General features: G+C 44.0%; 2 protein-coding genes across 4 annotated transcripts in view; both read right to left on the reverse strand.

Annotated features, from left to right (window-relative positions):
• ITGA9 (integrin subunit alpha 9) overlaps positions 1 to 14144 on the reverse strand; it is a 294601-nt gene extending 280457 nt beyond the window's left edge. For all 3 annotated transcript variants that reach the window (XR_012157453.1, XR_012157452.1, XM_073332985.1), the window contains exons 1-3: positions 13651 to 14144; positions 2718 to 2845; positions 801 to 907 (exon numbers count right to left, since the gene is read on the reverse strand). Coding sequence is in view for 1 of the 3 variants with exons in the window: in XM_073332985.1 (XP_073189086.1) it covers positions 801 to 907; positions 2718 to 2845; positions 13651 to 13829 (414 nt within the window). In the remaining 2 variants the exon portion in view is untranslated. The remainder of the gene's footprint in view (positions 1 to 800; positions 908 to 2717; positions 2846 to 13650) is intronic.
• The window catches only part of GOLGA4 (golgin A4), a 133428-nt gene continuing 109088 nt past the window's right edge, over positions 2760 to 27099 (reverse strand). The window contains exons 27-28 of the transcript XR_012157450.1: positions 24733 to 24875; positions 2760 to 2845 (exon numbers count right to left, since the gene is read on the reverse strand). The gene's annotated coding sequence lies outside the window, so the exon portion shown is untranslated. The remainder of the gene's footprint in view (positions 2846 to 24732; positions 24876 to 27099) is intronic.

The raw sequence follows: 27099 nt of genomic DNA on the forward strand, positions 1-27099 counted from the left end.
TGAACATTCCTGCATGTTAGTTTGCTAGACTACTCACCAAGAGCAAACCCAAGGGAAGAGCAAACACAGTAATCAGTCTCATTTTAAAATGTCAAATATTTATATAAATTTTTTTTGCAATATTTGCCCATCTTTCTCAGTGATTTATCTGAAGGTTCACATTATTTAAAATATTGTCCTATCAAGATAAATTCCGCATCCTTAGGATCAAATTTTGCCCTTTAACAAACATGCACATCAACTCCCATGGGTCTCAATATTTGCCTGTTAACTCTACCCCAAAGATGAACGAACAAATGACCTTGACTCCCATGTCTGCTACCTCATTAATGGAAGATTCATGCACACGTCCAAGAGCAGAATTTAGCTGCATACCTAAATCTGACATTTTTTACAAGTTCTGACACAACACACACATACACATACACACACTATATTCATTGACTTATGCCCTGCTCCCCACACACACAATCTGTAAAACAAATGAACTAACGGACACAGTCAGAGAAAAAAACAAAGTTCCATTCATTCTGTTCAAAAGGCCTAAACACTCAGAAATTTAAGAGGAAGCCCCTTAGGTGACAAGTCAGGTGCTACTGCTTTGAAGTCTTCTTTCTCTCAGTATGTTTCTGGCTGGGGCTCATTTTTCTATCCACTTCAAGGAAGGGACTAGAGAGTTCACTGCTTATAAACCTGGACTCTGTCAGTCACTAGCGAAGACATTAATCCCAACATGTTCAGCATTAGTGTCAGCATAGCAGCAATCACTCTACTGAGATCAAGGGAAAGGGTGGACTTACCAGCACACTTCCGTCAGCCTTGGGCTGTCTAGCCAGGCTTACGCCCATCCATTCATCATCTCTATCCTCCTTACAGGTCTTTCCACAGAGCGTGCCCCAAGTATTGCCTTAAAAGAGGGAGGGACGGGGAGGAGGATGCATTTAGTTTTTTAAATATCTATAATGTGCCCTTGTAAGAGATACACTAGTTGATCGAACCGCTCTTTCCCACCTCTCACTATTATTTCTCATACGAATTAGGATAGTGCCCAGGATGAGAGCCCCCTTGTGCTGGGTGCTGTACAAAAAACCCCCTAAAAGACAGTCCCTGTTCCAAAGAGTTTAAAATCTAAGGGCTCAAGACAGTGAAACTTCCAGCACATGCATTAATTTCAGACACATGATCAGTCCCACTGAAGTCCACGGGGAAAATACTGAGGTGTTGGCAGAGTAATATTTTCACAAGGGCCTAATGCACTTTAGAAAATGGGACTTTGGCATTTTTTAAAAATATGGGCTCAACTCTTTCTTTCTATGATCTGTCATTACGTCTATTAACTCATCTTACTGTAGTGTCAAGGAGTGGGGGGAACGGGTGTTTGTTTTAGCAAAACTAAATATATAGATAGATATTTGCGAACACTTACATGTAGAATTAAGTAGAATTTTATTGATAAAAACAAAACAACCTGCCAAAAAACCCTCTTTCACTAAGGTCTTATCTACACTTGCGTCAGCGTGTAGGGTGCCTGTAGCTATACGCTTCAGTGTAAAGCAGGTTGCATCCACACTGCAGTGGGCTGCTACACTTAACAGTGAAAGGCTCTGACACAGAGGAGGCAGGGGGAAAGGCTCCAGCAGCAGGGAGGCAGTGGGATATTACAGTGCTAAAAATAGCAGCGTAGACCTGGGAAGCACTGCTTGGGCATGTAGAGAGCAGTGTAGGGTACATACCCTAGGGTTCTGGCATGAATGCCTACCCCATGTCTACACTGCTAGGGGGTGTGCAGTGTATGTACTCTGCACACCGCCATCAGCATAGACATAGCCTCAATATTAACGTATAACGGAGCATACTCTGGTTCCGATGTCAGGAAAACATTCATACAGTGATGTTAAAATAAAACATGTCAGCAAAAACACAGCAATACCACTATGAACTCTTTTTCACCAACAGAGATCAAACATGTATCATTCTTCATAAGGACTCATTCCCAAGGATTAGATCACAGGATCAGGGCCTTAGCCTGGGAGCCCTGGAAGGGAAGGGGACCATGTCTCAACATACGTTTGACCAGCATCTTGTACAATGGGACCTTGGTCCTGATCATATGCAACAACAAAATACTCTCATTGATTTGTTTTTGTTTTCTTTTGCATAAGAAGCAAGTAGGATAAATCAAAGTTATTATTCCATTAGTGAACACACACACATTACTCTGTTTATAACACAGTATATATTCACCCTTCAAATGTGGGGGGAGGGGGGAAATCACATAAAATCAATGAGAACTGCTCAAAATGAGCAGCAATTCTAACCATCCCCCTCCAGAAACTAAAGAGACCAAAGCAGGTAAGGAAAAGACAACAGCCTGGTTTAGATTCATTTGGAAAAAGCTTGACCAAAAAGATTAGCCTTATGCAGTGGCCCAGAGAGAGCACAGACTGCAATCAGAGACCTCCATCAAGAACATATTGCTTCCAGTCCTCAGGTAGGACATAATCCTGAATGATTTAGAGTAAATGGGAGCTTTAGCACTGGACTTCAATGGGATCAAGTTCCTAGTGCTATACCGGTGCACCCTAGAGCCCTGATCTAAAGCCCACTGAAGTTGATGGGAGTCTTTCCAATGATTTCAAGGGACATCGGATCAGGCCCTAAGATATTTGCGAGGACTTTCAGTAACCGGTAAGTAAAAAAGTCTTAGAGTTACCCACCTCGACCCATATCCAGCTCTGTGCATCTCCTCTCAGGATTGGTGTGGACTCGACATTTAAAGACAGCTCCTGGGGACTTAACGGAGGCGCTGTATTTAGAATCTGCCTTTGGGGCACCAACCAGGACCCTGGAAACCAAAAGCAAAGTAGGAAGTAGTTAATTTCAGGAGGGAAAAAAAAAAAAAACACTGACATTGCCAGTGCACCTTTGGCAAGAGGACTTCTTCTGATGGCCTGGTAAAATGACACCAATGATACACAAAATGAAAACAGACACAGTAAAGGCATTTTCCTTCAAGGAATCCAGGAATTCTTTGAACAAGCTAAATTTCCATCTGACACATAACACATTTAAAGCAATTCTTCACCCCCAAATAAGCAATTTCGGAAAGTTTTAGGACAGAGAACAGCAGCTGCATCCAATTTCTTTAGGTTCTAACCACAATCCTGTCAACTCCAAATCCACAATAGCCAAAAATGAATGGCCACAAAGGGAAAAAAGCTACGTTTCTGTTCATCAAAACACAGATCAATATGGTTGATCAGAACCCGAAGGCATCCTAATCCCTGAAGCTCAAGGCAACTTATCATACGAGTGTTCCTTCAGAAATCCAGAATTATTGCACGATGTGTTGCCACCAACAGTTTAGAGACAAAGCTGCAAAGACTGGACCTATATTACTGATACTGTGTGAGAGAAACTAGCATCTTGGGGAAGTATCAAATCAACAACAGCTGTGATTGTAGGTATGAACTCCTTCCTGAAAGAAAGTGATCAAACCATATTAATACAATGCTCCAATTTAATGATCCAAATGATTCATGAGGACCACAGTTTAGCTGACAATTTTGTATTGTTATCAATAAGTGACATAAAAAAATGGACCACCTGCCATCATGAGTGGGAAGAGGGCAGGGCGGGGATGTTTTGGCAGGAATCAGATGACTATGCGAGTGTTTGTAACATGAGCCGACTCCATCATTTCCTCATCCAAGCAAGCGCCCTTCCCACTTCTTCCTTCCATCTTGTAAATTTGAACTCATGTGCCAGGGAGGAGGGCTGATCTACACTACACTCCTATATCAGTAGAACTACATTGCTCCGGGATGAGAAAAACCCGCACCCCTGAGCAATGCAGTTATACCAACTTAATCCCCCACGTAGACAGCACTATGCTGGCGGGAGAGCTTCTCCTCCCAGCATAGCTACCGCCTCTGAAGAGGTGGATTAACAAAAGAGTTCTCTCCCATTGGCTTAGAGGGTCTTCATTAAAGAGCTGCAGCTGTGCCAATGCAGCATTTTAAGTGTAGACATGTCCTGAGTTGAGCAAAATGTGAGAGAATGAGAGAGATGGTTGGGGGGGGAGGGGAAGACCACCAAAGATCTAACACCTGCCCTCACAAGGTATGGCACATGCACCTAGTCAATTTGCTATCAGTTTGGATCCGCTGACCCTTGAGAAGGCCAGTCCACAGGAGATACAAAATCCAGACAAAAATCACTGGCTTTTGTATGCAAAAATGTCCCTGGTCAGGTGGTCTGTGGGGATTGAACCCAAGACCACTGACTTGAAAAGCATGTGCTTCTAGTGCTTGAGCTAACAAATCAGGTCTATCATCTTAGAGGCATTAGGAGTCTATTCATAGTCCAGCCATTAGAGAGGGCTAAAAAGCTACACGGTGTTAAGTGTGGGTCACATCATGTAAAAATGGTCAGAGATCTCAATACAGGCCTAGAAAACAGGGATATTGCTGGTTTTCAGTGACTTTCGTTCATCCTATTTACCAGCCTCTACGTCCTATCCCCACCTACTCCCTACCAGACTCAGTGTAAGAACGTGGAGAAAAAAACATTGAAATCTCAATTCCACCTATCTCGGAAGGAGAAGCAGAGAGTGTTATGTTATCAGAGGGAGTTATAATCAGGAATCTATGCTATACTAAGAAATGACTTGGGCAATAAGTTTTCCTCATAGCTTTAACGTGCTCTACTGGCTGATGTGACAAAACCGTGTCCTGACATTTAAGAGAAATTTAGAGGGAAAGAAATCCATATTAAAGGGATCATTTTCTCCCAGTATCATGGGCTAAGCTGTAGTATCACAGAGGTTTGCCAGGGGGCTGCACTCTATATGCACATCATGTTTTCACAAGTGAGAGAAATTAATGCCTGAAACTAAATTGCTGAAAGCTACAAAGCCTTCACACGTTGGGGACCAAGCACAGGGGAGCCTGAAATAATAGCTCCAAATGGAAATCTCACCAGGCAGGCAGGCAGGCTGAAATCAGAATGCCAATCATCTCATTTACACAGGCGATGAATGAATGTCATTCACTTATTGACATTCACGAGGTCTAACAAAATAAACAAAGGGGGGGATATTGCTAGCTTAAGGAGGAATGGTTTAAATTGCAAGTGTCAAGAAAGTGTTTCTAAAGACCAGCTATTACAATAAGCTACAGTAAACCACATTCTGTTCTGGTTTAAGTGGTGCAACTCCAGTGGAGCTGTGCCCACCTTACAACAGAGATGAATTTGACTCAATAATGCTCAAAAAGATCTAGGAGCTTAATTTATAAAGAATCATTCATTTCTCTTTAAAAAGCTCGGGGGAGGTGAAGGTGAGAGGGAGAATAATACTGAACTGTGTGAGCAGGATTCCATGCACTGATTCTAAGTTCAAATTGATCTTGAGAAAATATGCATTCAGCTATGTTTTTGAAAGACATCATATCTCCAAGAACACAACTAGATACTAAATCTATCTGATGGGGCAAAAACCAGGCAAGACACAAACACAGCATGTGATGCATGTCAGTAATTAATCCAGTTAAGTTATTACTAGGACTGGTGAAAGTTCCCTGAACTCAGAATAAAATGCTTGAAAGTTTCTCCCAAAGCATACTGTACATATTGAAATTTTTCCAGAAGTAAAAAGTGGTAATCTAGCATTTCAGTACTATGGACTCCTTCATCCTGCCCCAGCCTAAACATAGTGAATATGTAAACAGCCCATAAAAGAATAACCTTGTTCATTTCTTTGCTATAGCCAGGCAGCCTTCCAACATCTCCCAACCAATTTAACCAACTTGGATTTAAATAGTCTAATTTAGTGGCGTAGCATGATTTTGCAGCACTGTTCAGATTTTAAACAGGGCAGTTCCATTCCCCAAGCCAACACAGTCACAATGTGGTCAGATTTTTGCAGAGAGCTACGCATTGGCATGGGCTCTCATCACAACCACAACATTCTGGAGGATGTTTCTGAGATCCCTCTGACTGGCTGCACAAAGGCACACTGGAAAGCGAAGCCCAGCAAGGGAAAGAAATGACTCTATGTGCACAGTTGCCTTTGAGTCTGAGTCAATATTTTGTGACAGCCTCAATTCTAGTACAAGAATTCAACAAGGCAGATGTAAAAGAAAAGAGGAGGGAACAAAGGGAAGGATTAAAAGCCTTCAGTTGTTGGGGTCTATCATTTTAGGCATTACAACTGCACCTCACCATAGCACCATACCTGAATCTTGAACAGACACATACCAGTTCTCCCCCACCAGGGATTGAAGGGATTTTGTTTTAATTTTGTTGCAGGAAAGCAAGGTTGAAGTAGCACGTTTTGGTTTCATTATGGGGGAGGGGAGGTTCCTAGTCTTGGTGATGGCTTCTCGGAGTGACTTTACTATTCCTACAAGAATCAGAATCCACCCGTGAAGGGTTATGGGACCTTGTGGAGTCTTGCCCATTACTACGCAGCATTCATGTTGGAGCCCAAAGGAACTTCCCCATTACTCCTTTCAAACCAACCTTCAGGACAGCCTATCACAGCCACCTCTGACCAAGCTTAACACAAATCTCTTGGAGCCTACCAACCCGTTACTGGCTATGTCTGGAGGAATCAGATGCGAGATCCTCTCTTATTGGAGATGCCAATTTCCAGAATGACAGTGTGGAGAACTAGCCAGTAGGCAATGAGGCTATATATCCTTCTTTTCATGATCTCACTCTCATTTGCACCTGCGTTATGTTTACCTCCCACAGGGAGTAACCACCACCTTGCTGCTGAACGGCCCTAAGGATAAACAGTTTCAGAAATCAAAGCGCTGTATCTAGCTGGAAGTACAATGCACAAAGAAGCACTGAGTGGTCCCAATAGCAAGGAAAGATGCCAAACGCATTCGAATCTGTCTCCAGCGTGCCAGCACCGATTAGACAGCCATAACTCAAACGCTGCAGGTCCTCTGCCCCTCACAGCAATTTTAAGTGGCAGAGATGAAACACCTTTAAATTGCCTCCTATATCACAACAGATTAAAATAAGCAGCAGCAACAGGGCACATGCTGCTCCAATGCATCCAAGGATTCCAGTTTGATTCCTCCTGGTCGAAGGCTTCCCCCCCCCCCAATACATTTAGGGGGAGGAATATTCAATTGGTTCATCTATTCAATAGGTAAATCCACTGAATGCGGGGTCTTAAGTGAGAGGGCAGTAATTCAGAAGCCACTGCTGCTCAACCTGTAACTATAGCACCAAATCAGTCCTGCCTTTCCAGAGCCCCAACAGCAGCTCGCAGTTCAGTGTTTGTGGTCTGTCCAGGCAATACACCAAGACAAAACAGGACACTCTTCCTTCATGTGGGTCTCCTCCCCTATTTCATTCTGGATCACATAAAAAGATCCTCGGGATACTAAGTCATGTACGAACAACAATATATCAAATCACCCATCAGATGCAACACCACCCGGCATGTTTCAGATAACCGCAGTCTGCGGTTAAGAGCAGGAAGCAACAAATGACATAAAAGCACAAAAATAGAGGGTCATTCCAGTGATAACAGCTCTCAGTCAGTAGCCATGGAACTAGACTGCCTAGATGTGCCAGGCCATGCTGCCAGGAAGGATGAGGCTATTACACCACGTTAAATTGGCAGAGAGAGAAAGGAAGAGGAGGAAGGGGGAGAGAAGGGAATTATAAAAGGATTTTTAAAATAAAAAGAATTGGCTAGTGATTCATGTTAGCTCATTAAAGTTTTTGTAAGGGTCAAGTTATTGTTTCTTGTAATAATTTCTCCAAAAATTAAAAAAAAATCAGCATAAAATACTTATTTTTCCTATTTGCTGAGATTTATTCCAAGCTTCAAAACTATAGCTAAAGGCTAGGAGCATGCATGCTTGTCTAGGCTCCGAAAGAAAGCAGCAGCTAACCACCTGGTTCCTTGCTCAGTTGAGAACAGTAATGAGGAGGAACTGTGTAAATCTTTCAAAACTTGTACTCAAAAAATCCTCTTAAGAAAGCAAAACAAGAGACATCAGAAAATACAATAACCTGAGAACATGTGATGAAGACAAAGTCCTCTCCATCTTGAAATCATGTAGAAATAACTCCAAAGAGGAAATCTCAGTACAACCAACAAGTACATTCCTTTTATTGCAAATACATTTTTCACACCATTCTAGTAAAGGCTGCATAGCCAAATTCTCTTACGCAGAGAGAGAGAGTGTATGTATATAGACGTGGAGAGAGAGAGTAAACTTGGTCATACACATTTGCTCCAGGTTCACATTTGGTGCACAAAACTTTAATCCAAGCCATTTTCCTAAATTTGATCTTGTTTAATATTTATATATATGAATGATACTTTAGATCAGTGGTTCTCAAACTTATTTGATCTGTCCCCCCCTTCTTTGTGTCTGTTGTCATTTATGCCCCCACTCCTCGCCACCCTCCTCTGAAGGCAGAGAGGAGAGCAGAGGCTGCTGGCCAGGGTGCCCAGCTCTGAAGGCAGTGCTGTGCCAGCAGCACAAAAGTAAGGGGGGGCCTATGTGAAAAGTGATATTTATCAAAATCACTTTTCGCAGCAGACTTAGTGCCCCTTGCTGCTGCCACCCCAAAGCTGACAACTGCAGCTCCACCACCTCCAGGTGAGGGATTACGGTGGAGGGGAAGGAGAGCCCAATCCCAGACTGCAGGGACATAATACAGACTAGTGTTTTGTGCTATATAAAAATGAATGGCCAACACGGAGGTTTACGAATTGGCAAAAATGTATAAAGATATTAGCACATGAGGGAAAGCCTCATGGGTGTTATGCACTTCATTAAAGGGACTTTAATGATCAGGACGGATTAAGGGCCTTGTAACTCCCTGTTTTATATTACAGAACGCATTTTTATCCTAAACTAAACTGACTATCCTTTTCAGTTCAAACTATTTAATAAAAACTGGGGTCAGGGAAGGGACAGTTCATTGGAGATAATTCTGTATGACACATGATCAAAATTTTAAAAAGTCTCTAGTGATTTGGGGTGACTTCATTTTTGGGCATCCAGCTTGACATCTCAAGGGGGCCTGAATTTTCAACAAGTGCTTTTGAAAATGGGGGGCCCTTTTGGTGTCTTAACTTGAGCACCCAAAAATGAGGGCATCCCAAATCACTAGTTGCTTTTGAAAATCTGAAGTCATACCAAAAGAAGCACTGTAAACAATGATACATTTGACTAGAATCAGTGGCGGTTTAAGCCAATATAAACCCTGCTGGTGGGATTTGCATTGGGCGGAGCGGGTTGTGGATGGTGCAGAGTGGCTGCAACTTTTCCTTAGTGGAGACAGTAGCATGTGAGAAGCAACAGCAGCCCAAAATGCGGAGAGAGGATGACCAAAAGCAGGCAGAGACTGGAGATGCAGCTCCTACAAGTGCAACTTCATAAGATTTTCAAGGTGCCTATAAGCCATATGGAAGAGGATAGCGGTGGTAACTTTCCTGCATCATCTTTGCTGAATCCAGCCTAATGCATGTAACACTATGATCTTAACATATGTATTAATTATAAAGGTCCAGGAGCAAATGCCAAATTTCTTTTCTCGCAGTGTACATTAAATCTTTTCCAGCTTTGCCAGACCCCCATCTTTGTGTATCAGTCAGGCACGTTCAAGATGTGTGGGCAGTTTTCTATTTTCTTAAAATAGTGCTAAATGATATCAGCTACTAGATATTTCAAGAATAAAAGAATTACACTCAAGAAGAACAGTCTTTCAAATGAGGTCATAATCCGGGTTGATGGGGCTATGGCCTCTCGTAATATTTAATATGCCCTCACACATCAGATATGGTTGTCAGGACATTTGTGCGCCACGAAAAGTCTGCAGGAAACTTTTACTTTAAATGAAAATTTTTCTGTAGACCGACATCCCTCTGCAGTGTTATTAACCAAAACCTACCCGGTATTTTTTTGTTAGTGCAGGAGAAGCAGGAAGTGAAACTGCCAGCCTTGCTTCATTTCCCAAGCAGAGTGAAATGAGAAAACATTTTTAACCATGTAGAACATTTGTTTATATCAGTTTTCATAATCTGAGCCACTGTTACCCACACACAAGCAAGAAATTATATTATTTCATCTCAACAGCATTCCTTTAGACTGGCACTTCATTCATTTTATTGTGTGTTCCCCATCAACGTGTGTTAAGGACAATGAGTAATTTTCAATTTTGCTTTTCCTATCTTTTGTTGGTTTGTGTGATAAGATTAGCATCATTTTAAAGTGAAGGGTTTCTTTTCTTTTCCAACCACTTGCTTCTTTCTTGATACTGATATTTAATAAGGAATGCTCCATTGAAAGTCACCACGCAGAAAGGCAAAGCATACAAGTACTTGTGACCCAAAGAGTGTGAAAGAACTTCATTTTAAGTGGCTAAAACTGAGGCTGAATACATTTATTTAATCCACAAGTGTGCTACAGTTCCCAAATCAACAGCTAAGTAATCTGTCCATATCTAAGAGATGGAGATAAAGAGAAGCTTTGTGGACTGTTTACTTGTATTTACTGTTCCTATACACATTAAAAGTGACATCAGCTAGGTCCACTTAAAAGGACCCTGTTTAATTCTAACAGGGCCCCGGATGCAAATAGAGAGAGAGCAGTAGAAAAGTAGTAAACTAGTCAGTTTAGATAGTTTTATGAGATGCATACAGATGTTCTATGTTTATTTATCATTCAAAATACACCACCCTTCCCTCTAAAAATTCTATACAAACATAGAAGATGTCCTCTTCTTCCCCCCTCCCCCACCATCTGCAAACCACTCTAATCATTCTGATCAGTTACTTCTATATGGAATGCAGACAACTCCTCTTTGCAAACAGATCAAACCTATCAATGCTCTACTGTTCACACCATGGCGACCACTGCTACTAAAAGTTGTCCCATTTAACCCAACATGACCTATCCTATTTCATATCACATAAATTTGCTGTCAAGGAGATGAGCTTGTAAATATTTCCTGCAAAGAAGGGGATTACATAAAGGACTAAACACAACGGGCAGTTTTGCACTGCAGAAAAGGGATACATGCCTCGGTCTATGGAGCAACCCCCAAACTTTTCATAAGCCTTATATGCTCCATTATGTCTTTACTTCCCCTATCGCCTGACTTTCAGGATAAACTATCACACAATGTTCTATATGCCGATCCAACTTTGACCATCCCCTCCCCCCTTGAATTTTTCTGAAGTGATGCCTCTAGTTCAGGGTGTCCCCCAATTACCTACTAGGTTCAGAATGTCACCAGGGCCGGCAACAACTGTGTGTCAGTATAAAAAGGCACTAATTGATTAGGGTTTTAGCAGTTGCAGTTAATCCCCATGGATGTCTGGTTTACTTAAGAATGCACCTGCAGAGGGGAAGTGACAATTCAACACCCCACACACATTTCATTTACTTCTCCAAGTACATATCCTGCATGTTCCAGCAGCAACTGTTTGCTAGAGTAACCACCAGTCTGAAGCACTCCCTTTGTGGACTACAGTATGATAGAATCCCAACCTGCGGCTTGTGGAAACAGAGAACCACAGGGCTGCAATTCCTCTTTTCGTGGCAGCATTTGAACTCAGGGCAACAGATGGACTTAATAAATGATTCTATGGGAAGAAATCTTTCTTCAGTGTCCTCTACCTGTAACTGAATTGAAACCACAGAACACATCACCTTGAACTACTTACAAGCTAATACCTGGCTAGAAGATTTGGTTACACTGAGTGGCCCTTCTGAAGTTCAAACCTCGCTTATTTCTAAATGGTGCCTGGTAGTTTGTGCCTCTGTTGCTTTTCCAGGAAGTACACAAACTTCTTCCATCAGACTGCATCCAAGGCAGAGCAAAACTACTTTATTACCATAATACATTCTAAGTACACATTAGCTGGCCTCAGTTATACTGGAGATTTAAACAAACATGTCAGCTCCAGTGCTGTTCCCAAACCACAGTAAGAGGCAGTATTTCTGCAATTAAAAAAAAGGGGGGGGGGATCAAAGCCAGGATTAAATGTTCCTCCTCATTGCTTTGAAAAAAAAAAATCACTGCCTGCTTACTTAGTACCCGCTGAAAGGTACTGAAGGCCCTGCCAGATTCTGTGTGCTGTTCTGTTGAACAGATTACTCAGCAAAGGTTGAAACGCAGACGTAAATGCGTCCAGCTACCACTTTTTTTAAACCCTAATTTTTAATTTAAAAACTTCTTCTTTAGAATGTGTCTAGGAAGCCATTATTCTGATTCTCTGACAATCATGTTGGTTGACACTCGAAGCCTTAAATCAGTGGGTGTGGTGGAACCAGAACATCTGATCCTGCAGTACTCTCCCAATTTCCAGCAACAGGCAGTGGAAAAAGCTACTGGCAGTAATAAACACACCCCTCGACAGCAGCAACTGTAGTTTAGCTCCATTTTTTCTGGGTCAATCCAATTGCAGGAAGGAACAAAGTAAAGTTTAATGCCAGAAGGAGAAGGATGCTCCCTCTTACTGTAGCAGGGGATTTTAAACTGGTATCTTAAGTGAAACGTGATAGCTGGAGACTGGACATTGTCCTGTCTGAAACCAGAGGGTCTCTAAATATTTAGGGTGAAATCCTGGCCCCACTGAAGCCCGTGGGACTTTTGACTTCAAAAGCCAGAATTTCACCCTGAACTTCTATCCCACCATTAATCTTTACCAGTAAGATAGTCCATGCCAAGTTAAATCAGCCTTCACTACTTCTCTAGTCCCCCACCACCGCTGTCAATTGGTCCTCAGAAGAAGCCCACACACACACACACGCAAGTGACTGTACTCTAAGAAGAAATACAGCATATCCCATCCAGTCATGTTCTGACTAGGCATGGCAGCTACAGTGTCTGCAGTAAAGTGTCTGCAGGAAAGCAATATATTTAACTGAAAATTACTAGTAATCTTCTTACTGAACAAGAGTTTAGCCTCCATGGTGAGTTGAGGTGACACTTCATGACACTTGGAAAATGGAGGAGAAGGCCATTTAAAGGCCAGTATATCCCACAAACCAACCGCAAGACCAATTTACAATAGGAGACATTCCCCCTGCAGCAGGCTCCTCTGGATGCTGCCGGGAAAGAATAAGGATAAAGGCCCTCCAGACCTGCCAAGGCACACGGCTTTGGGGAAGGGAGCCCCTCCAGCAGGGCTTTAGTCTCATAGATTTAAAGGCCAGAAGGGACCATCATAATCATCTAGTCTGACCTCCTGCACATTGCAGGCCACAGAACTTCGCGCACCCACTCCTGCAACAGACCCCTAACCTCTGGCTGAGTTACCGAAGTCCTCAAATCATGGCTTAAAGACACTGCGATGTCTCTCCCTTCTTGCCACCAAGGATTTTGCTGCCCTGTTTCAACCAGGCAGTTAAAATCGCCCTTATTCGAGTGGTCACAGAAATACCTTGAGACAGCTGCAATATCCTGGAATATCTACTGGGGAGCGGGGAGAGGAGAACTTGACTCCACCTGGCTTGGAGCAGGGGACTCCAAAAAGGCTGGGGCAGGAGGCCGGAGGGGGCTGAGAGATGCCAGCGCCACTTCGAAGTGACACCTTCACCGTGCAGCTCAAGCCGCAGCAGCAGCTCCCCGCCACAGAGCCAGCCCCTCTGCCCTACTCACCAGCGGGTATTATCGTAGTAATGCTCCAGCACCGAGTATCCAAAGAAGGAGCCATTGGGCCCCTGGTAGACCACGGGGTGATCCAGGTCCACGTTGTAGGAATAAGCCAAGGCCACTGCTAGCAAGCCCACCAGCACTTTAAACCAACTCCGCTTGAGCTTCCACTGGGGTCCAGGCATCCTGCGGGACAGGGCGGGGAGTGCGTGTGCCGGGGAGCGCCTCTGTCCTGGGGAAATCCAGCGCCCGCCTCCCCCTCACTGCAGGCAGCCCGGGGTGTTAAGCTGGAGTTGAAACGAGCCTACACCAAAAAAAAAAAATCCAGCCCCAGCCCGTGGAGTCCCAGGAGCTCCGGAAAGCGCCCCGCAGCCCGCCCGGTCCGGCTGAAGCCTGCAGCAGAGGGGGCTGGGTGGGCTGCAGCCAGGGATTCTGACTCAGTCCTGCAGCGGCCAGGGACTTTTGTGGCCGCCTCGCAGAGAAGCTCCAGTTCGCTCCAATCCCCGGGGCGCAGGGAGTGGAAGCAGCGCTCCCCTGCCTGGGACAGCGGCGGCCTCAAAACTACAGCGGCGGCGCCCTCTAGCGGCCGCAGCCCGGGCTCGTTCCCTCAGCAACGTAGCATCTTCGCGAGCTAAGGGGATGGATCCCCTTGGTGAGGGGACCCACGGAAATTCTCCCCCCGCCCTTCGTTTTCCCCTTACACACACCCTTTTTTCCTTGGTGCTCAAAAGCTTCCCCTTCAGGGAATGATTTCCCACTGCTCCTTCTGTATTTCTGGAGTATGCATTATCACTTGTTCTGAACATCAAGATGCACTATTTACTTCAGTCCTCAGCGCCCAAAGCATGTTGTAGTTCTCCCTATCCAGGAATTACACTCAACAGCCGGGTTTCTTCCTCCCTCTCTCAATTGTTTCCTTAACAACAATATTTCACAATTCTAAAGCACCTTTAATCTTCAGAGAGACCTATTCGCTCAACATTCCTGTGAGGCGGACACAGTCACTCGGTTTTACAAAGAGGGGAACTGAAGCAACAAGCAGCTAGGTGACTTGCAAACACCATAGATTTCAGAGTAGCAGCCGTGTTAGTCGGTTTAGTCAAATTTGTTAGTCTCTAAGGGTGCCACAAGTACTCCTTTTCTTTTTGCAAACACAATAGGGGGAAATCAGTGGCAAAGCTGGAATTCGAAAATCAGAATTCCTAGCTTCCATTCCTGTGACAAGCCCACTGCCAGCGGTACTTCAGTAGCAGCAGCATTCATTCTGCAGCAGTTTATCTGTAGAAAGCAGCCATGGAAAAACCACCTCCCTCTACACTATCAGCTCCCCGATTGTACATGTTAATAGCTTTCCGCCCAACAATGTGGCCCTCTTCTCTAGATATTATGTTATTTGGATTGGCAAACTTCTGGTGTATTATACCATGTTTATATCAATTCTGTCCAGATCCTTACACCTGCATGCCAATCTGCCCGACTTCCTCTTCATGCTCAAGTCAGTCACTTCAGCTGTGTCCTCTTTTCAATTCATAGACCTTTTCCCACTGTTCATTTTACACTCAAGCTTACAACTATCAATCACCCGCACACACAGCTGGACTGATCCCATGAAGAACTGTGAAGAATTGGTATGAGAAAGAAAGAGTGAGTCAGAAAACTGAGGGCCTAAAAATGTTTTAAGAAATTAGTCCTGTCTCATTTTAAACTTCCCCCACTGTTCTTTGCACCCTTCATTGGGGGCCACTAGCTGCATTGTGAGAGGCAGGCTTCATTTTGTGGAGCCTGATCCAAGTCTCGCTGAATAGAATGAGAGTCTTGCCCATTCAATGGCAGGTCAAGCAGGCCCTCATTAATGACGTATGGCAATTTAATACATTATGTTCATAGATACAAACATTTTGTATTCCATGTATATGAAGACAAAGATATGACAGACAATGAATGTTTTCTAATATTGTTTGTGAGTAGCATAATGCTTAACAAATAGGGTGGGTAGAACACTTTTCCACACCTCTAGTCTTTAGCATATGATCAAACCCCTGTTTTTAAAAGCTTATTAAAAATGTTAGAGGAAAAAAAATTATTTTTCAGTAAAAAGCATGCTCATTTAGATTATATTAACAACTATATTCAAACCACTTAATGAAAAGATTGTCAAAGGACTTTCAGAACTGTGCAACCAGTATGGATAAAAGTAATCTGGTTGAGGAGGAAAGTCAATATACACTGATCAGGCAAATTCCACAGACGACATGCAATCCCATTAATAACACCAAGCCAAATTCTTTGCATTTTGAAGCAGGAAAGCAACAGGGCTTTTCAATTAATTATCCGATTACTGAAGGAGGCTAAACAGCTCTCCAATCAAATTAGAGGAAATGGGAGCTGACACACTAATACTGTGGAGAGAATGTTGGACATAACCATTTCCATGGGAAAGAGAAAAGCTAAATGGCTGGATTAGGTGAATAAAACATTGGCCTGTCCCATGTAGAGTGCTCACAGGAGAGCTTGTGCTTCTAAAAATGGTATGATTGGAGGTGTGTCAGTCCATAAAAGAGATCAGCTCCCATTGCATGGTAAGGAAACTTATTCAGAACATGGTCTAGACACTTGACTTCCAGCCACCCCTGCTCCGCCCCCACCCCTTTTTTTGCGCTGTGATCTTGCATGGCTTGGGCCTAATCCTGCAACATCTAAGTGGACAGGAGTTTTGCCATTGGTTTCAGTGGGAGTATGATCAGAATCGGTGTCTCCAAGTCAGGACATTTTCTTAAAGGAGGTAGGAAAACTCATCTTGTACCTGAAGTCTGAAAAAACCCTGCCATGAATTAAAATGTTAACTACTGCAGGCACACCTAATATAGGATCACTGAATGAGTATAAAGCTAAAAGTGAGGACTAAGAAAAAGGTATACATATTTTAACACCTTGAGCACATGCACCAAACCTTTATCATAAAACTAGTAGAGCTGGGTTTAACCAGTTTTGTTCAATATCTTCATAAATGATCTGGAGGATGGTGTGGATTGCACTCTCAGCAAATTTGCGGATGATACTAAACTGGGAGGAGTGGTAGATACGCTGGAGGGGAGGGATAGGATACAGAAGGACCTAGACAAATTGGAGGATTGGGCCAAAAGAAATCTGATGAGGTTCAATAAGGATAAGTGCAGGGTCCTGCACTTAGGACGGAAGAATCCAATGCACCGCTACAGACTAGGGGCCGAATGGTTTTTAAGGTTTTTAAGGTCAGGCTTGACAAAGCCCTGGCTGGGATGATTTAACTGGGAATTGGTCCTGCTTCGAGTAGGGGGTTGGACTAGATGACCTTCTGGGGTCCCTTCCAACCCTGATATTCTATGATTCTGTCTTTATCTACATTCATCTGGACCTATTCTGTCTGAAAACTTTCTTGTTTATAGATCTGTAAGTACCTACCTAACTGCCATATACATATGGACAGACACAAAAGCAGATTAGGTAAATCATACCTGTAAATCAAGGCTATAATTATAACCTTGTGGTGATTCCATGAACCACAAAAAGAGAACTAGCGTTATTACTCTGTATGACACTTTTGCTTTAATTCTACCACAAGTCATTGAGCTAGATGCATCTTCTCCAGTCTTGATTTAAACATGCAAAGTGAGGTAGAATTTAGTATATGGAGATTTACCTTACCAGTCTGTTCAATGGTTAGTCATACCCTTCTGTTCAGCTCTCCTAAACATTTGCAATTTTATTTTCAGTTTGAACTTGGCCAATTTCAACTTCCAGTTAAAGTCTCCCTTATTCGAGTGGTTATGTCTATGTCTGCTAGATTAGTTGTTGTGCCTATTTCTGCTAGATTAATGAATGTCTTACTACCAGATATCTACTACTCCCTCAGAGGGGTGATTATACATTGTGATTGATTCACCCCTTAAAACCTTCACTTTACATTGATCTCCTTTAGCCTAAGGCACATTTTCCAGACCAGGGTCAGTGTGCTAAAAATAGGAGGTTTGATGTTATGGCACTGGTGGTTGCTCAAGCTAGCTGTCCACGCCTACACCCACCCGACATCCTGGGCCCAAGCATGGGTAACTAGCCCAAGCCACTATCAAATGCTGCCCTGCTCATACTACTACTTTTCGCACACTAGCTCGAGCTGAGCTAGCACAAGCCTGTCCACCCAGGCTGAGAATCACACCTCCCAGCCGCAGCGTAGACATATGCTAAGGTGAGTGGGGATGACAACTATGTTTGCAGAGTCATTCCGATCATGTCAATCAGAGAGCTAGGGTGCTAGTCACATTTAAACTCTGATAATGGTCTTCCCTCCAGCATCCTACTCGCCAAGCAGAAAATCATCAGCAGCACCTTGGGGTGCTCTGTCACGAACTGAGATATTGAGATCTCTAGAATCGCTGCACCACAGCAGCCAAGTGACTAACACCTTCACAAATTGTTCCCATCGGTCTACAGGGGCCTCCCCATTTTTCATATTGCAGGGGTATAAAATCAATTGTTTTAGATAATTAAGGAATTCTGGTTTCAATACCATAAATTTAATGGGCTGCCTGCATTAACCTTTCTAGAGCCAGAAATAAATACATAATATTATTAACTGTGTTGTGGTTGTTCCATTTGACTGCAGCTAATTCTCTGGAGCAAACGGAGAGTAAGAAACTATCACATTATTGGTACTGTTACTTCCTGATGTTCGCTCTTTTGACTGCTTGCCTTTATCTTCCTTGTATAGCTCTACCACAGATTTTCCCATGTGGATTTCGAATCCAAAAAGCTTTTTCTAGGTTCAAGAGAGGGTCAAGATAAACGTTTAGCTAGCATAGGAGGCAGTAATTTAAGCAAACCACTCTTCCTCAAAGTCCTTCAATAAAAAACAATTCTATTTTTTTATCTGACCGTTCGGCAATATTTTCAAAGCCGCAATTTTCATAGGTGAAAATCAATTGTCCCCTTTTAAGCATCTGAAAATTGTTATTCTAAATAGTCTTGCTTTTGCAACATCAGCTCCAGTTTATGAGCCAGGTATATTATTCTTAAATAAACAATTTTAAAGAACAATTGAAGTGGGACTTAAGTAGTGGATAGGCCTTGCTCTGGCCTTCAGCACAGGAGTGAATTTGATACACTGTGACTTGGGGCCCACTTCTGCCCAAAAGAAACTTGTAAAGGGGTAGCTGCCATCCAAACACCCCCCTTGTGGGCAGGGATGCCTCTGCAGTGCCCTGCCTTTAGTAGCCTCCCTCTTACTGGCCTCGTAAGCATTCCAGAGGACTCTGACTGTATTTAGCATTAAACCAGCCCTAGAAAGGGATGCAGTAAGCCCTGAGAAAGTCCCAAACCATATTCTTTACCTGAAGCCATGAGTTCCCAGCCCTCTAGTCCTGCCTTGGTTCTCTCAAATCAGCCACACTCCTGCCTCTTCCTGCTGCTGTTTATATTAAATCACTTGTTTCCCCTCAGGGAAGGTGCTTCTCTTGTAATCAGAGCTGGCTCAGCCAAAGGCCAGCCACCCTCTTACATAACTGTATAATTACAATATTACACATTATAGCATACTGTTCTATTTCTAAAATGTCTGTTACACATCGGTAAGACCCAAAACTCAGCTGGAATTAAGTAAAAAAAGATCTCCCAGTCAGATATTATTTTCCTTCAATAGAGCTTTCTTCAGTGAATCCAGATCCTGCATTTCAGCACTCACTTAATAGACCTTGATTCAGCAGTCCATCCTTACTCAAGGTGCTTAATCAAGCACCTACTTAACTTTGGGCACATACTTAAGTCTCATTGACTTTAGCAGGACTTCAGGGCATGCCTAAAGATAAGCATGTGCTTAAAATACTTTAATGAACTGGGAACCATAGAACCTGCGTATACTCCCTGGCTTGCGAATGGAAAATAACTCCTGGAATTCAAATTGATTCCTAACTTGGGTCTGTGTATATTATGTATAAACAACACAGAGTACATTTTCACACACCATATTGGAAATACAAAATGTGTATAATGTCATAAATATAAATATAAAAATAAAAAGGGAGAAACATTTATCTATCTTGAATTGCTCTTCTGTTTACTTGCAGTGGTTTCAATAGCAACGCTAACTAGCACAGCACATTTTGATTTCACATTGACATCAGCGGTATCGGATACTTAGGCACTCATAGCTGACTGAATCTCATTACCACAGCACATGGATCAATTGATCAAAAAGCTTTTATCATTACAATCTGAGTAGACATTTTTTATTTGGTCATATACTGTAATAGAACCCTTTATTTTTGATTTATATTATTTAAGTGCCTATCCCAGGCTCTACAGATAAAAATCTATTAAAAAAAACAAACCACCCAGCAATGTATTCCAAAAATACATGTTTTTAAAAAAAAAATCAGCTAGCCTGTAGTTCAGCATTGCCTTCTCAGAGACACCCCTGCCCCATCTGTCATTAAACTCAGCCCTCCCCAGAGGCACGAACAAATGGGCCTGCTTTTAGTGCATGCTCTGAAAGTCAACAGCTTTGGGATATATCTCCAATTAGACCAAAGTGGGAGAGAGTTAATTCCCAAATCAATGACCTGCCAGCAAACCCATCTCTTTTTAAACTAGAGTGGGAACAAGGGGAATCTAGCTCCACTGATCATGACTACAGTTGTACTGCACAAGGAGACAGGCTGTAACTCGAGTAGGCAGGTCTGAAATCAGTCTGGTCGTGTTAGGTCAAAACCAAGACCTCAAAACTCTGCCTGGAAACCAACAAGCAACCAGTGCAGATCCCGATGAATTTGGTGTCATGTGATCCCAGAAAGCTACTTGGCTCAACAAGCAAATTGCCTCACTCAGCACCAGTTTCGGTTTCCAAAATGACTTAAGGTACAGTCCCATGAAGATCATGTCATAGCTGTTTAATCTGGAAGTGACAAAAGCATAGATCATGGTAGCAAAAATCTGTATCCAAGAAGAAAGCTAGCAAACTTCTGATCCAGTGCAGGCGAAAAAAAGCCATCGTGACCGCCCGCAGATACTATATGATCGTGGAAAAGCAACCGGCAATCTAACCACCCCCCAAAACTGCCAATTTAAGTAACAAATCTCTCTCTCTCTCACACACACACACACACACTCAAAATGGCTGATTGAATCTTTAGCAAATTCACTTGCTATCACTATCTCAATCTTGCTTGACCGATTTGGTAAGATAACTAGCTAGCTCTCATCCATGTCTCAGTTTTAAACAGACACTGGGTAAGGTCTGTTGAATTTATCACCTGTATCACATGAGATGGAGACAGAGCTGCATGTCATCAGCATACACAGAAGGCACCTTTAACCCATTACCTCTTCACCAGAAATGGGCAAATTGTTCAAGCAAATAAATCAGTCAGGACCACAGGGTGGGTCAAGCTTTCCGCCTCAGCTGGGAACGTGGCAGAACTCCCTGCGCTGGCTGGAGCTCCATGCCCCTCCCCTTTTCCACCCCTTCTGTCTGCCGCCCTGCAAATGGCCCCGCCCCTTGCCCCACAGCCCTGCCTCCATTCCGCCTCTTCCCACACACCCCAGGCTCCAGCCCCACTCCACTGTGGCCCTGACACCAGAAAAGGTCTGTGCCCCTGTGGCAGCTCCGGGGCCGCGGCAGGGAGCAAGATCTCCTCTAGCCCTGGGGCTGTGTTGGGGGGAGATTTTTTTTCAGTGGCCCCAAATCCACTACTGCCCTCCCAGTGGCATGAGATTTGGGGAGGCTTAGCCTCCCCTCACCTCCATTACACGCCACCCATGACCCCATTGCCACTCCCTCAGTTGGTAGGGGAACCCAGACCCACTCTCTACTCCGAAGTACAGTGTAAGGACCCTCAGTTTAGTAGTTCTGGGCTTCCTTTCTTTACCCTCACTGCTCCTTCCCACCGCTCTGGTTCCCCTTCTCTCCCTGAGAGTACCAGCTCCAAAAACCCTCCTCCCTTTTCCCAAGGAGTGACTAGTGACGGCAGCCTTTCCAAGGAGTCCCCATACACCCCTCTCTCTCCCCAGCAAGTGATTGCCCTTTCTCAGCAGCCCCTAGTCTGTAGCCCCCTACTTGGCTTTATAGCCTGAGCCTGTTCCTAATCAATTTCCTGATCCCTGGCTCCTGCTCCAGGTGCAGCCTCTGGAGTTAATTGGCCTTCTCCACTCAGTCCTGTGTGGTATGGACACCCCATCACATACTGCTTGTATTCTTCTTACACAGCTTTTAAGCTGATACATCACATGGCTTTCTAGGACAGTAAATGTGGGCTCAGCTTAAGACAAAAGCTAGTTGATTTAGGTTTTTAAAAGGAAAAAGTTGACTTCTAAAGTTCCTTCTAGTTTAAATCCTGAAATCTAAGAAGTATTTAACTCTAAAAGGCCTGATCCAATTCTGTTGAAGCTGAAATAAGGATTCCACAAGACTTCAGTGGCAGTTGGATTGTTCAGGCCCTTAGTCATTCAGTGATTCCAAACCTGTTTATTTTATTCCAGTACACCACAGCAAAAGGCAATCACTCTACAGATTCATATATAGAATACAGATTATATGGTGGATCCTGTTATCCTACCATTTTGCAGTCACCCTGGATACTACCTAGCTTCATTGATTCATGATCCAACCAGAGCCTCTATTTTCCCAGCTACCTTCTAGTTCTAACTTAATTACCCAGAGACAGTGGTGATCACATAACAAGTTTGGGCCACTTGTCCAAAGATCCAATTTACAACACGGCTTTCAAACATTTTGCAGGGAATTTGTATCACATCTGCTTTTTATTAGCTAGCCACGCAATGTTTATTATTTCACATGTTAACTATCATACAATACTTGTGTGAAAAGTTCAGATGAACAATAACCTATTTATCAAGTCTGAAACAGTCAAGCCAGTTCTCCACCAAAAAATGATACATTTTGCAGTTTTTGTGCATGTGCATGCTAAGCTTGGTTCCTTAACTAAGTAATTTGGAACATATAGGATCCTGTTGTGACCCATTTACTCCTAAATTGCCTACTATGTTATGTCTAAATTGGTGGGACGCTACACATACACTGTAGTTCAGAAACTGTAAGACTCTCTAGGATTTATTACTGCCAGCATGTGGGAAAGGTATTGCCAAGAGAGGCATTATTATCAGGCTTAGGAAGAAGCGTTAAGGAGATGGAATTTGAGAGTCTGTATGATGAGAAGATTGTCACTGATGACAGCACTAAGAAAACCTCCAAAGGCAAATTCTCTAGTGGTGTAAATCCATTAAAGTCAATGAGGTTATGCCAGCACAGAATACCCTATTCACCATACCCATGATAAAATACATATAGGCAAAGAGTGTGAGGGGAACTAGGAAAAGTGCAAAACATATTATCAACTATAATTTAAGAGGGATGTTGTCACACCGCTGGCAGTGTGAAATATAGATCCTAGGATCGATTCTGAGATCCAACCATTTCGCAATTTCTCTGGGGTACTACTGAACTGCATTGATTATAATCCAATTGTAGCCTCTATTTTCCCAGCTCACCTCCAATTTTAATTCAGTTACCCAGAGAGTCAAGCAATGTTCTGGGAGGAAACAACAACGACTAGCTTAGTGGTGTAAGAAAATTACAAATATTTTTGAGTAAAGGTCGCAATTTTGTGTGCCCAGCCATTTTGCCTTCTGTGAAACTTTCATATAATGTCCAGTTTCACACAGAAATTAAAACTGCATTTTTACATTATGCTGGGGAAATTTGTCTTAAGTCTGAACAAAATTTTGAAATATGAATTCAGAAAATGCCTGGGTTTTCTAAAGATAATAGAACATGGAATTGTGCACTAATCAGCCAAAAAGTGCAAACTGAAAATCAACAGTACTGTCAGCCCATTTCAGGTGACATGTTTTTAGCATCTCTATTCCAGACGGAGCTGAGCCTCCTCTGACCCTCCACTTGCTTCTGTGAAGATTTCCCAAATGGCAGCTGCAATGGTAGGTTTTTTAAAGCAAAGGTTTCACAATGCAGCCACTGACTGTCACACCAAGATGCAGGGAACCAAAAGTGACTCAAACGCCAGCCCAATCACTGACGCTATAGCAAACCAGAAACTTTGCAGTTTAGACAAATGAGGATATGCCTGCAATCAATCCCTTGTGCGTGGTTAATAAAGTTGCATATCCCAGACCATGGCACGGTAGCCACACTTCACACTACCACCTTCAGTGAATTCATAGAGCATGGAAGGGAGGGGCCCTCTGCATAGAATAGCTCATACAATCAGGGCCACAGTTAGTAACAACGTCCATGAAGCTATTTTCCAGGGGTTGCATTTAATTACTTCACTGGCAAAATGAAAAATTGGTTTAGGCTCATGTCCATCCCAACATGTGATATTAAACAAACTTTGCCGCGTTCATGATTGGCTGGTAACAGCATTGACATGACGAGTTAATTCTCACCTTGTCAAAAGAGCACGAACAGGAGTTATTTTTACCTCCTTTTGTCTACCAAGTTTATTCAGTTCCTTAACTATAATTCCATTCCTGAAACTGCCAGGGGCTGGCTGGAAACCATCAAGCTCCCACAGAAGGGTGTATATAACAATATATACATTGACTTACTTCTGCTTGTAGTCAATAGAAAAGCTTATCTAAAGTAAAGACCAACTCCAGCTTCCTCCTAGTCAGCATCTCTCTCAAACCTTTACATTAAACCTAAAACTCAGTCAATAATGTCTTAATGCTTTTCCCCTCTTTAGCAGTCTCTCCCCACTGTATGAAGCATCCAGCCATGCAGCAGTGTTTTGTGGCTTTTATGCATACCATCCTCTCCTCGGGCAACTGTTTGTTCTAGTGCGACAATGACACAAACACTGGGAACAGTCAAAAGAGGAGAAAGAGCAAAGAACATTTAATATAAAACAATAGAGACCCGAATTTCAAATGGTGTTTAAAACACCAACTGAAATGACTATGTTATTGTCATGGAGTCACCGGGAGATGCTCTGGAACTATTCCACATGAAGCCAGTCAGGACTCTGGGGGAGCATGCCTCCTCTCTCTGAGCATAGTCACCAGGGCAAGAAGCTTACACACCTTCAACCTTCCTGGACCTGACCTTGGACCATTCAGCATCCTCTTCCACACCGTGTGCTTCCTGCGGCGAGTCCGCCCAGGCTCCTGGGGAAACCAGAGGGCTTTGCACCCGAACTCCGCAGTCAGACGTGACTCTCAGCCAGCTGGTAAAAAAGAAGGTTTATTAGTCAACAGGAATACAGCGTAGGACAGAACTTGTTAGCACAGAAATCAGTGACTTTCAGCAACGTCCATCTTGGGGAGTCCTGGGCCAGAAGCCCTGGACTCCCACTCTTCCAGTCCCCCCAAGCAGACTGCCAGCGACTCAACCTCAGACACCCCCGTTGCTCCTCCTCCTTGTCTTTATCTCACTTCCTGGGTAGTCACCTGGTTGCATCTCCCTCAGGGGTCTCAAGTTACAAGGGCACCCCGGTCATAACATATGTGCAGGCAGCTGGAGCAGCCTCACCTGCCCCAGAGGTCTCAGCCAAAGTCACAAACCCCTATTCCTACCACCAAGGTATTGGTGCAGCACACAGGGAAACTGAGGCACACACAGTATTCATGCAAGACAGTAAAACTCACATATGCTCAACAGTAAGGGTCACATACAACATAAGGGAAAATCCCCACTTTGTCACATCTCTCCCCACTTTGAGACCAAACTGAGTGGGGTTACTCCCCCCTCTCCAGGACAAACCATCAGCTATAACATTTGCACTCCCCTTAACATGGACCACTTGGATCTCATACTCCTGGAGGACAGAGTCCACCTCAGGAGCTTGATACAGGGCCCTTGCATCTGGTGCAGCCATGGCAGGGCGAGTGGTCAGTGCACACAGTGAAGTGGTACTCAAAAGGATCCAGCTGTAGCCTTTTGAGAGCCCACCCCAGGGCCAAGCATTCCTTCTCTCTGGCCGCATAGCTCTGCTCCCAGTGCAGCAGCTTCCTGCTCAGGTACATAATGGGGGGTTTCTCCTGCTTTGCATCAGTGCACATCGGCACCACGCCCAGCCCTGTGTCTGAGGCATCGGTGAACATCATAAAGGGCTTGTCAAAGTCTGGGTTTACCAGAACTGGGCCCTTGACTAGATCCTCCTTCAGCGTGCAGAGAGCCCTCTGGCACTACCCAGTCCAGACCAGCTTGTCTGGCTTACACTTCTTGCATAGCTCAGTGATGGGAGCTGACACAGGGCTAAAGTGGGGCACAAAAATCCGGTAGTGCCCTGCCATCCCAATAAAGGCCTGGGACTGTTTCTTAGTTTGGGGAGCAGGCCAGTCTTTGATCGCCTCCACCTTAGCCAGCTCTGGCTTTAGGCAGTCACTCCCCACCTTGTGGCCCAAGTATGATACCTCTGCCATCCTCACCTTGCACTTCCCAGCTTTTAGTCAGCCCTGAAGCCTGGAGGCGACTCAGCCCCCTCTTCACCTGGGACACATGGTCCTCCCAAGTCTGGCTAACAACCTGTAAAATTCTCCATCCCCCTCAGTAACTGATCAACCTGGCGCTGGCAGGTGACCAGCAGCTCCTTGAGGCAGAAAGGTAGGACCAGGAATCTGTACAGCCCCAAAGGGGTGACAAAAGCAGGTTTCAATCTGGCATCTGGATCCAAAGGCACCTGCCAGTAAGTAGCCTTTGGTGAGATCCCTGGTCATGAGATACCGAGTCCCCCCCAACTTGTCTGGGATCTCATCAGGCCTAGGCATGGGGGAGGCACCAGACATGGTGATGGCATTGAGCTTCTGATAGGCTACACAGAATAGGATCTACTCATCTTTCCTGGGAACCAACACCACGGGGAGAGGCCCCAAGGCTGGTGGATGGCTGAATACCCCTAAAGCCAGCATGTATCTGACCTCTCCCTCCAGGGCCTGGGCAGTGTTCCCAATTACTCTGAATAGGGAACACCTGATGGGAGGAACAGCTCCCATCTTCACCCAGTGGACAGCTCAGTTAGTGAGCCAAGGCCAGTTGAAAAACGAATGCAGCGCCTCTCACAGAAATCAGTGACTTTCAGCCAAGTCCATCTTGGGGAGTCCTGGCCCAGAAGCCCTGGACTCTCCTCCTTCCAGTCCCTCCAAACAGACTGCCAGCTTCCAGTGACCCTACCTCAGACATTCCCATTGCTCCTCCGCGTCTGTCTCGCTTCCTGGGCAAAGAGTCACCTGGTAGCCACCTGGTTGCATCTCCCTCCTGGCTCTCAGGTTACGAAGGGCACTGGTCATAGCATATGTGCAGGCAGCTAAAGCCTCACCTGCCCCAAAGGTCTCAGCCAAAGTCACCCTAATATTTCCACCACCAAGGTATTGATGCAGCACACAAGGAAACTGAGGCACACACAGTGTTCATGCAAACCAGTAAAACTCACATATACTCAACAGTAAGAC

This window comes from Lepidochelys kempii, chromosome 2 (genome assembly GCF_965140265.1).
Source record: "Lepidochelys kempii isolate rLepKem1 chromosome 2, rLepKem1.hap2, whole genome shotgun sequence".
Taxonomy (NCBI): Eukaryota; Metazoa; Chordata; order Testudines; family Cheloniidae; genus Lepidochelys; species Lepidochelys kempii.